At 41.0% G+C, this 12791-nt stretch overlaps 1 protein-coding gene across 10 annotated transcripts in view; it reads right to left on the reverse strand.

The window, feature by feature from the left end:
• The window catches only part of CORIN (corin, serine peptidase), a 221422-nt gene that overhangs the window by 184046 nt on the left and 24585 nt on the right, over positions 1–12791 (reverse strand). For all 10 annotated transcript variants that reach the window (XR_009757878.1, XR_009757877.1, XM_061584453.1 and 7 more), the window contains one exon: positions 5132–5557. Coding sequence is in view for 8 of the 10 variants with exons in the window: in XM_061584453.1 (XP_061440437.1) it covers positions 5132–5557 (426 nt within the window). In the remaining 2 variants the exon portion in view is untranslated. The remainder of the gene's footprint in view (positions 1–5131; positions 5558–12791) is intronic.

Consider the following 12791-nt stretch of genomic DNA (forward strand, 5'->3'; position numbering starts at 1 on the left):
TTTAAATGATGTTTTTAAAGCTTTTAAAAAAAATGTTTTTAAAGATGTTTTGTTGTAATATATTTTAAAGTCTGTTTTTATGATGTTTAGAGTGTTTTTAGTGCAGTAGTTCCCAAGCTGGGGGCTGTGACCCCCAGGGGGGCCACAAAGTAATCTGGGGGGGTACAAACAGCACAGAAATGAATTTATTTATTTATTTATTAAAAGTCTTCCTTCCCTGGATGCTGGATGCTCCCAACTGCTGCTGCAGATGACACCTCACCCTTGCTCCAAACAAGGGGGAGGACTTTTGCTGAAGCGGCAGAGTTTTTTTCAGGTGCACTGAGGGAGCAGGTGTCTGCCTATAAAACACAAGGCAGACTCTGAAGGAGGCTGAGGGCGGAGCTACCAGGAAGAAGAGGGGATTACTATTGCCAAATCCCATCTCTTTGCATTGCCACTGTTGACAACGCCCTTGCTCAGAATGAGAGGAGAGGGCTTTTCGTGAAGCAAAAAGAAGCAAAGCTGCAAGGAAAGACTGTTTTCCCCCTTCCTTCCTGGCAGCTGGCCTGCCTGCCTTTCTTCGCTCCTTCTTCATTGCCACCTCCTTTTAAAAATTATTCTTATTTGTGAGGCCACCCAGATCTTGCCTTCAGCCCAGACAGAGCCAAGAAGCAGTGACGAAGCTCAGGAGTTGCTCACCCTCCATTTTTGAGGCTGTGTGTGTGCCAGTGTCCCTCCTTTCTTCCACCTACCCGCCCATCTCTCCAAGATGCTGCAGCAGTTGAGGGCTTCCCCCCTCCCATGTGTCTGAATGCATGTAAGCCTGCAGATGCTTGCAGGAGGGGCAGGTGTGTGTGTGCATGCACTGATCTGTCTTCTGCTCCGCTTTCATTCCCCAAGTGCACACTAACCAAGTCATCAGTTTTGATGATCATCCCAAGGCCTGAAAGCACTAATCCCCTCCTCAGTCTGTGCACCTTGTTGTCTGCAGTGCACAATCTAGCATCCCCATCCCCAACACATTGCTGCTTCTTGATTATTATTATTATTTTTAAAAGAAAAAGAAAAAAAGCTCAGCAGTTGGCTGAGGCTGGGATCCTGGTACTGCAGCAGAAATTTATTTATTTATTATTGCATTTATATCTTATATTTCTTCCAGGTTGCTCAAGGTGGTGCATATGGTCCCCCACTTTCCATTTTATCTTACACCAACCCTGTGAGATAGGGTCAGCCTGAGAGACTGTTTGGTCCAAGGTCACCCAGTGGGCGTCATGGCTGGGTGGGGATTTGAACCTGGTTCTTAGTCCAACATTATAACCCACTGGTGTTGGGAGACAGGTCTGTACATCTTCATAATGTGGAGGAGGGGAAAGGGATACCAATTTGATTGGATCTTTGCATTAAGAATAGAAAGCAACACCTCCCTATCGGTAGGGAGCTTTTAATGAAAAGGGATATTTGGAGATATGATTTTGCCACAGACCATTTTTTCAATTAAAAGAGACTAAAATTACAATTAGCATGGCAGGGATCACAAAAAAAATTTGAGCTTACAAAGGGGGTCCCATACTCAAAGGTAGGAAACCACTGTTTTAGTGTTTTTGTTTGCCACCCTGGGCTCCTGGGAGGAACAGCAGGATTATGATTTGAAGATAGCAGAGGTGCAACAGCTACAGACGAGGGAGTTCCACCACTGATGGCTTTTATGGGGTAATTTTCTACATAAATTCCCCTTGCCGGAGGCTACAACATATTGGAAATACGAGGCAGCCTCCCCCCTCTTTATGCCGTCTCCCTCGTACCTGACCAGGATGCAGCTTGGTGCTTACATCTGCACCAGCCCACCACCACCGCCGCTGCCGCTGCTACCTTCGCATCAAGCCAGGCTGAAGCTGGAGCTGGGCTGGGGCTGGGGCTTTTTGGCAGGTCTGGTGCCGCGGCCTGTCCCTGGGAACACCGCGCTGTTGTGATGATCTTTCGGTGAATGCTGAGGGCAGGGGAATGCCCCTGCAGCCGCCACTATCTTACCATCTGACCTCTGTCTGCTTGCCCTTAATTTTGGCCATGTTTACATCTTAGTGCCTTTGTTTTTGGCTTCTGAAGAGAACTTCCCTGTTAGTCGCGACTTTAAGGGGTTTGTTTGCCATGTCCCACCCCCTGCTGAATGTACTGGACGCTGGATGCTGAGATCAAGAGGGGGATTGTTTTTTGGTCTTGCATATGGACTATCACCCACACCGGTCTTTGTGCTAGGGTGGGAAGACTCACATCAGGAGTTTCCATCTGAAGGCGCACTTGGACTATACAGACGAGAAGCCTTATTGTAACTGAGTTAGTCTCTATGTTATTGTTTAGCTTTCTTGCTTAGTGTTTTGGTGTTTTTGATGTTTTATATGTTTTTTGCTTTGTACGTCGCTCAGAGTGGCTGGGTAGCCAGCCAGATGAGCGACTAAGAAATCTAATAAATAAATAAATAAATAAAATATAACTCTAATAAATAAAGAAATCCTTCCTTCAGAATACTGTCAGTCTGAAGGCACAAAACAACAATCCAGATTTCTTCAGGTTTGCACTATCAATCAAATTACTAAATAAAGTGTTAAGCAACTAACATTTACTGATGATGCAAAATCAAAGAAATTAGATGAAAATGTTTCACTAAAAACAACACAGCATGTCATTTGAAAAAAACTTGTTTTCACAGATAAATAAAAGTAACTCAACTTTTCCATAATTGGTGTCAGCCTATTGTCCCCTTCGATGTAAAAATATAGCATACTGGAATAGCATTTTGTACAAACCATGCTAATATCCATTTGTTGATGCAGTAATATATAGCCAGGCCACTAGAGATTATATTCTTTCTTTCTAGTGTTTTTGTACCACCTTACTATAAAAAAAACAATAAACATGGCACACAATGATAATCTTTTTCCATGGATAATTTTGTATATATATAGACACATTAAACTATGCAACTGGTTTGTAAGATTTGTGTTTACAAAAATACACCATGTATTTGTGAATATGTGCACATTTCAGTGCTTTGTTGGAAACAAAAACTATTCTATTTCATATCATTTGTCAAATGAAACACTTTTTCAGAGCTAAGCATGACCCACTGTTAGATTACCTATGACAGCAAATAAGCTATACTATAAAATAAAGCCAAGTACAATTTCAGTACAATGACACTCTCATATTGTAACCTGTAGTCCAGACATAGGGTGAAATCCAGTGCTGCCATATGGCTGCAGAACAGCTTTTGATTGAGTGGAAGCATCCATCCAGTAAGAGAAAGGGAAGCAATTTCTCCCCTCCTTCTCACTGCAGCTCCCTGTGCCCTCTGAAAATCTATTCCAGGCTAGGGGACCCTTCAAAACAGTGTGGAAGGTGGCACAAGGGCTGGAGGAGAAGGAATTGGCAAGAATTGTCTCCTATTTGGGTGGATCAAAAACTGCTTTGCAAGAGCAACAGTAGCACAACATTTAATTGATACTTTCCCAGGGCAAAGATTCTCTTCATATAATAAGTAAAATGTATCATTAAGAAAAACATTAAGGAAAGTGAGATGTTATAATTAAACATGCAGAACTATAAATGTAATGCTATTGGCTCAAGAATGAAAGGGCTCTTGTTCTTTACATTAAATTGCTTTTAAAGGTACTTCTACTACACTTCAAAGGTTTGTTCACGCTGTCAGATTCTTCCAGGCAATCATGTATATGCATATAAGACTGTGTGAAAAAAGGCTTAAGTGGATCAGGCTGTGCATGTTGGCAACCAGCAACCTCCAGATTTATAAACCTTTATTAGAGATACATCTATGCTGTAGATTGTATGATTATTATCTGATCAAGGCAATAGAAATATAGTAAACTTGTAACTTTTTACTTGAAATTAAGAGTATGGTGATATAGTCCATACAAACTGATCACACTAAAGAATGGCACAATAAATTTTTGTTCCAAAATGCATTTTTTTCCTTTCTGAAAACAAAAAGCTTGAGAAAGTGGTGGGTGAACAACAAAACATTGGGTTATGCAGATGCTATCTATAGCAACTATTTCCATGTGTAATTTAGAATTCCAAAATCAAAATGTTTATTGCACTAGAGAGAGCCAACAAGTATTCACTAATTCAGTCATTAGAGGTTCTGACACTTAAGATGCAAGACTCTTAAAATTCAATATGCAGTGGATTCCTTGCATTCTTATTGGCTTCTCCCATACATAATTAGTTGGAGTGTTCTAGAAGGTAACTACAACTTGGGAGTAAAGGTACCCTCTTCTCAAGCAGTCTGATTACACATAGCAGAAACTACTTTTAGTGTAGAACAGGTAGTTCAACCTCTCTCCCAGGGCCCGTCCTACCATTAGACAGAATGAGGCAGCTGTCTTGAGCTGGCTCCGATCTCTTCTGTGAGGGCTGTGCCCATGCTAGGTCCCCTCTAGTACAATGTTTCTAGGTCTGTTTGCAGAACAACTCCACTTATATTTTTATTAGCTTTTGATCAGATATTTAAAACACTATTAAATTATTTTTATTTAATCTGCGGTTCCATATTTTCCCCTTTGATTTGCTGTATATATCTACAGTAAGCAACTGACAAGGAAATGTAATGCAACTGTTCGACCAGCAGCAACAACTGGAACATCAGAACAACATCAGAGGAACCCAGGTCCTTGCTGCCGCTTCTTCAACAACAGCCCGGTGTGGGACTTCCTGCACGGGATCTCCCTGAGTGGGGGTCTCCTGCTCAACAACAGCTTGCCGCCTCCTACCCAACAACAGCCTGGCACAGGGTCTCTTGTGCGGGGCCTCCTGGCGTGGGGCCTCCTGCTTGACAACAGCCACCGCCTCCACGTCCTTCTCCCTCTCCTGCTCCAGGCACAGCTCAGATCCCGGAGCTCCCATAGCTGCCCTCCAACATAAACTGCCAGCAGCAGCTGAGCGAGCCCAAGGACATGGAGAGGAAGACAATATTGAACCAACAAACAGGTCCAGATGAGGAAATCATTATGAAAATTACCTGATCTGACTAATATTCCTTAGTACCCATTGCTATGGGAAATATGCCACTCATAATACCACTAACTGTATATTATCTTCCTGGCATCATGGTTAATCCATATTAACATTAACTTACTTTTTTCCAAGTCCATTCCCTGGACAGCAGATGGATTGGTAGGCTTTATCACAGGAAAAGATGTTTTGTCTGTGACCTTGACAGATATGTCCGTGGACCATAGGGTTTCTTCTTCTGTATTGGCTGATGACCAGGAGTTGTCTCCAGGAGCTTTGGTCAAAATCCTTTCATCTGTAGTTTTCAGTGCTGGGGTTTGTGAGGCAACTTGTGTAGCCCCTTTATGTATACTAAAATTTTTATGTATTTGGTCAACATGAAATAATGGGATTGTGGTCCAAGATGGTGGCTGTATTTTGTTGCCCATTGGTGGAGATGCATTTGAACGACTTTCAGTTGTGTTAGGAAAAGGAATGCCAGGCATCCCAGTGTCACCATCACTGCCAAAGTCACTTCCATTTGAATAAAAGCATTTTTTCCCCAATACACCTGCATGGAAGAAAAACCATAGAACATAAATCAGAGCACCTGCCAAAATTAACAAGAACATCCCATATACTATTTATTGGAAGAGACAGGTGGTTGGAAGCTATAGTATATAAGGCAAGAGGTGATAAGGGTTTTTTAGTTGTTGGTTTGTTTAATTCTTGACATCAGTGTTTTAGTTTTCCTTCCATGGTGTACATTGACAGCTGTATCTTTAAAAAGCCACTTTATTGATCTATAGATAAGAATATTTCCCCATCATAACATTTAAAATGCCAAGTAGATACTGTTTACTACGTAGAGCAAATTTAAAGTTAAAACCTATAAACAGATTCATGAGCTATTTGTGTTCCTATTTTCATACCCTAAATTCTTTTCTTTCTTTTTCAGCAATACAATCCACATTCTATAATTGTATATTATTTTCCAACCTATAAATACATAATGTTTGGTCCAGTTAAGTGTGAATGCACTGCCACTGCAGAGCTATTTTACAGGGTTTAATAGACCCCTGTTTTCTGTTTCCCAATCCCAGCAATATGATTGCATAGGCACACATGAAGGCAGCATGAAGAAGTATTCAGGGAATAGAATTCCATGCACACCATCCATATCCATATGGTGCTCTCTGTCTTTGTGCAATAATCTAGACCATCGCTGCATGTGCTCTAGAGCAGCCTTTCCCAACCTTTGGGTCCTCAAATGTTGCTGGACTGCAATTTCCATTATTCCTGACCACTGGCTGATGGGAGTTGGAGTCCAACAACATCTGTGGACCCAAAGGTTGGGAAAGGCTGCTGTAGACCATACTTGCATGGTACATGAAGGGAAGGCTAGGTGATGTGGAAGAAACAGAGCTTCACATTGTGTTTGAATCAGATCTGCCAGAGGTACTTTATTAAAATCAAGCAGCTGCTTGGAGAGAAATTCAGACAGGCATGGGGACACCATGTAAGTCCAAGAGTTCTCTGTCCCAAGCAGTTTTCAGCACATACTTATGGTGATTTTCAAGAGCACACAGAAAGCTGCTTCCTGTCTCTTAAGAAACAGAACTTCCTTATCATTACACAAACATCTTTATCTACTTGCAGTTGAGAATCAGCACTTTCTCGGGATGTCTTGTGCCATATCCTTTCAGTACTCTTACAATGCCACTCTTCCCTTCACTCTTTTCACTTACAAAATCTGAACCAAAGTTTGAGGCCTACAAATTTTTAATTCCACATTCCCCCCTTTTGAGCTTCTTCAGCTCAACCTTGCCTCAAACTTCCATTTCCATTAAACCAATTTCACTCTTCTCTTTATGAAAAACATAAATTCTCCATTCCCTGAAATATCCCCTTGTACTGGGGATATGGAAGCTGGTAAACAGAGCCCTGTGGGATTCCTCTGTGGCAAGCAGCTGCTGTTTTTAACCCACAAATGCTTTGTCCTCACAGTATATGATCATCTAGAATCCAAATACCTTTTATGAATCTTATATGAAAAATGTGATTAACATTAAAAGATGCAAACTGAGTTATAAACATTTTAGTTTTACCAACTTCTAGCAGACTTTGTTATATGCCTTCAAGTTGATTACAACTTACGGCAACCCTATGAATCGTTTGGATGTATTCATAGGGTTTTCATGGTAAGAGGTATTCAGAGGTGGTTTACCATTGCCTTCCTCTAAGCCTACACACCCGGTATTCCCAGGCGGTCTCCCATCCAAGTACTAACCAGGCCTGACCCTGCTTAGCTTCCGAGATCTGCTTAGCATTCTCATCTGGAGATTGGGCCTGTTCAGGGTACAGCATAAATTTTATTTGTAGAGACATTTTTACTTTATTTAGGATTTCTTAACTGTAATCTCACCACAGCAGACTAATTGATCCCATGGTAATTGTTTTTAATTCTAAAACTATGCACTTCATTTCTAAAAACATCAGCTATCAATTACTTGTTCATATGTATTTATCTACGAAATTCTCTCCACATTTCTTTTGAATATTTATTTTAACATATGAACCAACAAGACAGCATAAAATAAATGTTAGTGTGTATATGGGTGTATAAAAAGTATATACTATTCTTTAGATAGTTACCACTGTAATAAATTCAAACATTAAAAATAAAAAATAGTCTCTTGTGCATAGATATACATTGATAAACCTTTATAAATTTATAAATAAAGTATAACAGGAAACAAATAACAAAATTATTATTATTATTATTACCACCACCTATCCAAAGATGCCACTCCACTGGCACAATCAGACTTCCATGCACACAATGGAGTTTCCTCCAGACCCTCCCCCACACACCCTCAAATTCAGCTCCAGAGAGTTGGGGAATCCTGCAGAGCAGATTTTTGGGACACACTGATGCAGCAGAGGAAGCAGAAGGCCAATTGCACCAACAGAACTATATGCAGGTAGCATTGGTTACAAAATTAATAATAATTTAAAAAATATTAATGTTTTAATAATGTATTTTTAGTAGAGCTACTCTATCTTTATAGATGCATATCCAGCAGAAATTAAGTGCAGCTTTCTTAGCATAGAGATGCAGTGATAGGGAAACCAATTCTGTTAAATTTCTGCCGATCACATAGCTGCCAAAGGTACATGACCATTGATATAGACAAAAGGTGGCAACTTTATTAGACAAAGTTTTATTTTTATATAATTCATGATAATAATATCCAGAGTGTTCTGGCAAGATATGCCAGGATTTAGAATGCTTCATGCTTGCCAACCAACACTAAAAATGTTTATGAAACTTTGGATCCTGGATCCCCTGCAAAAATCTACAGAAGAACGAAGCTGAAAAAAGCAGCAGCATATTATTTCCTGACAGGCTAGTCCTTGATTGTTCTTTTTCCTCCCCCCCCTTTCTGCTATTTTATTTTTTAAATTGTTGTTGGGGGGGCAGGTTGGTAACATATATATGTAGCTATCTCTTTAGGGAAATTAAGTAAAAGGAATTAAAAAAAACTAAAGTAGGAGAGATACTAAAAAAAATAGAGCATGCTTGTTGGAACATAGTATATTTTGCATAAAAATAAGATAGAGACTCAAGACGCATTCATTTCATTGCTCTACCAGCTATTACACTGACAGATCTGCAGCAGTATTTCACTTTTGAATAATTAATATATTGGTAAAAAATTGAAATATTTAAAAATACTAAGAAGCATTGGTAGTTCTATAAGCAAAATGGAGGAAAAGCTAATCAGAATATAATGCTCATAATTGTTTTTTTCTGAAGCATTTTGAGAAATTCATTGACACTCCAGTTTCTTGCCATATTTTTTCACTTCCAGAACTCTACTCCTGTTCTCCAAGTAAGAACAACAGGGCTGTGTTGCCTACTCTTGAGTAGGGTTGAGTTGAGCCCACAACACTGAAGGCACAACTTCTCATTGACCTGATTTATGCTTCTGGCTCATGGAGAACCAGTAATAGTGCTCCCCCAGATCATCCTGGTGATTGACTTGGGATGTACGGGGTAAGGCAGTTAGAGTTGCCAGCATCCGGTTTTCGCTCAAAGACTCTGGATTGTTTGGGTTCTCTCTGGGTCTCCAAGTGAGTCATCTTAATCTCTGGACTCTCAGCTTTCATTTTAAAAAAATTAAGTTCTAGGTGGTCTGGTTCATGAGATATACACCAAAATGTCAACGCCCCCAACAACTTCCATGAAATGATCTCTTAGCTGGCCAACCCCTCCCTTTCAGGTTTGTAGCCAATAAGTGAAGTGAGGGTTGTGATTGACAAGGGATTTCTGGTCCTCCAGTTAGTACTTAGACTCCATGGCAAAGGTAGAAAACTTGTTTTTTCCTGTTTATCTGATAATCTCACAATTGAGTGAGTATATAGCTTACAGCAGTACCACATCTTCTTTTCTCTTGTGTGCAGGAGTCAAACAAGTTTAAATTTTCCTGGGCTGTTGAAGATGGCAGTGTTTTGAAAACCATAAAAAGTATAAACAGTTGCAAAACAGCTTAAAGTGGCATGATTCTGAATTTTGAGTTGGGTAAGTGTTCATTATCACCTGAGGCTGCAGTTCTGTGTGCGCTTCCCTGTTTGAGTAAGCCCCATTGAATACATTGGGACTTGCTTCTGAGTAAACAGTCATAGGATTGCACTACAAATATCTTTACAGGTTGTGTAAATAATAAACATCTTTGACAGTCATGCTTATATAAATATTTCTTCATACCAGGTCCCGATAAATATTTTATTTCACACTATTGTTGTACATTATGACTTCCTCTACATTTTAAGTGTGCCCTTCTTCCTTGGAGTTGTCATGGTTCCCCTCTGTTGTTTTCATCCTGAGGGGCAGATTAGGCTGACAGTTGGTGTGTAGCCCATGGTCACCAAGTAAACTTTATAGCTCATTTCCATTTTAAAAAATTAATTAAAACGATTTACATGCAGGCAAAGTTTATTAAGTAGATCCGCACAATACATTTAAAGCATATCCAACTAGAATTTAAAGCGAATGACTTCCCCTAAAGAATCCTGGGAAGTGTAGTTTCCCCCTCACACGGTTATTGTTGCCACCACCCTTAACAAACTAACAGTTCCCATGATTATGTGGTGGGATTCATGTGCTTCAACTTGTGTTTAATGTGCTTTAAATGAATGATGTGAATCTGCCCTAGGTATGCTGTGCATTCATTAGTGAATTGAAAAGAATAATTTTAAAAGATACTTTTTAAAACAGGGGACGGGTTATAGCTTAGTGGCAAGGCATATGCTTTGCATACAAAGGCCCAACATTCAATTTCTGGAAAAGACTATTGCCTGGAATCCTGGAGAGCCAATGCTAGTCCATGTCATCAGTACTGAGCTAGATTAGCTAGATGGTATCAAATGGCCTGAGTCGGTATAAGGTAGTTTCCTTTGTTCCTAAAAGTGAAAAGAGACCCAAGGGCCACAGTGACTCCAAAATTTATTTATGTATTTTATTTACAAGATTTATATACTGCTTTATTGTAAAAAATCTCAAAGCGGTTTACAGAAGGAATTAAAACAATAAAATTATTGGCAAAAACAGTTAAAGACAGGTATTTAAAAACATTCAAAATAATAAAACCAACAATAAGTTAAAAACAGATAAAAAACACAATAACGTCTACCTGCCTGGGTAGGCTTGCCTAAAACAAGAATGTTTTTAGCAGGTGCTGAAAAGAGTACAATGAAAGTGTCTGCCTCATGTCAATAGACAGGGAGTTCCAAAGCATAGGTGCTGCCACACTAAAGGACTAATTTCTTACAAGAGCAGAACAATTAGTATGTGGCACCCGTATCAAGGAAAGCACACCTTGAACTTGGCCTGGTAGCAAATTGGCAACCAGTGCAGATTTCAGAGCAGAGGTATTATGTGCTGATAGGATCTGACTCTTGTCAGCAATCGTGCCACAGCATTCTGCACTAACTGGAGCTCCTGGGTCAGGTTGTGCTGCATGGGGATTTCCATGACCTTGGCTGACTGGTTGCCAAGATTTTTTTAGTTTTGGTTTTTGGTTAGGAATCCTGACTGGTGGGATGCTGAGTTTTCTGCCTTACTTATAGGAATTTTGTTGGTATGGTATTGCATTTAGGAAATCTTCACTGTCTTTTGTTTTTCTTTTTCTGTTTGCATTTAATTTCCCTTACATCCAAAGAAGCAACAACAGTGGTTCAGCTCAACCCCCTTAAAACCCACTGATGATGCACCTTGTTGGTTGCATGATGGTTTGGTTCTTGCCCAACAGTGGTAAAAGAGTTCACATATTAGGAAGTGTGGCTGCAACTGCTGTTGTTTCCAAGCTGCTACCTACGAAGGTAGACCAACCATGCCTGTTTTCTCTCTATCAGTTATTACCCACTGGAATTGGGTTGGCTGTCAACAGGGCCAGCACCAGTCTGCCCTGGGCCTGTGGCGCCCACCCACATGCACCACCTACCTCTCCCGCTACAGTGAATGCTGGGCATGTGACACACACATGCCTACCATTAACCAAGATGGCAGCGGGGCCTTCCCTAAGGGGCTGATGCCTCCGCCACCATCTTGGTTGATGGCACGCATTCAGCCTCTTAGGGAAGCCTCAGCCGCCATCTTGGTTGATGGTAGCTATGCACACACAGCTCGCACAGCATTCACCACAATGGGAGAGGTAGGTAGGACATGCAGGTGGGCATTAGGGGCCTATGTGGTTGTATGGGGGATACCTGGGAGCTCCCTCTCTGCAATCTACAGCAGGGTCAGGAGCAGACACTGCCATGGATAGCGGAACAGGAGCACTACCCTCCCACCCTAAGGAGGAGCCCTTCTGGGCCACAGGGTCCCTCAGCCAGGGCCCAACCTGGCTGCCCTGTGGCACTGGCACTGGCACTGGCTGTCAAAGTGAGTTTACATCGGCCCACAAGATAGATGGAAAAGGGTAGAGGATCTTGTTACTCTTTTTCATTTCTCAGACCTCTTTCTGAAGTGAATTATCAAATCTGCAAAGAAGGTTGGAGCATCCATCTTAAAAGGTACGGGCAGGGCATTCCAGGCAGGGGGTTGCCAACTCATAGTCTCACTCATGTCAGCAATCATGCCACAACATTCTGTACTAACTGCAGCCCCCAGGTCAAGTTGTGTTGCATGGGGAGTTCTGTGACCTTGGCTGACTGACTGCCAGGTTTTTTTAGTTTTGGTTTTTGGTTAGGAACCCTGACTGGTTGCAGGATGATTATTGTTCTGCCTTATTCATAGGAATTTTGTTGTGGTTGGTATGGTATTGCATTTAGGGAATCATCATTGTCTTTTGTTTTTCCATTTGCATTTCATTTACCTCTGACCTCACTCCCTTACAACCATAGAAGCAGCAACAGTGGTTCCATGAGATCCGCTCAACCTCCTTAAACCCACTGATGATGCACCTTGTTGGTTGCATGATGGTTGTTTCTTGCCCAATAGTGGTAAAAGAGAATTCACATACTGGGAAGTGTGGTTTCAATTGCTGTTGTTGCCAAGCTACTGCCTGTGAATATAAACCAAACCATGTGTGTTTTCTCTGTCAATTTTTACTCACTGGAATTGAGTTTGCTGTTAAAGTGAGTTTATAGCAGCCCACAGGGTAGGCAGAAAAGGTAGAGAATCTTTTTAACTCTTACTCATCTCTCAAACCTCTCTCTGCAGTGAAGAATCCAGTCTGTAAAGAGGTTTGGAGCAGCTACATTAAAAGGCAGGCAGGGCATTCCAGGCAAGGGGCTGCCAG

Source organism: Rhineura floridana, chromosome 9 (genome assembly GCF_030035675.1).
Source record: "Rhineura floridana isolate rRhiFlo1 chromosome 9, rRhiFlo1.hap2, whole genome shotgun sequence".
NCBI classification, from domain to species: domain Eukaryota; kingdom Metazoa; phylum Chordata; class Lepidosauria; order Squamata; family Rhineuridae; genus Rhineura; species Rhineura floridana.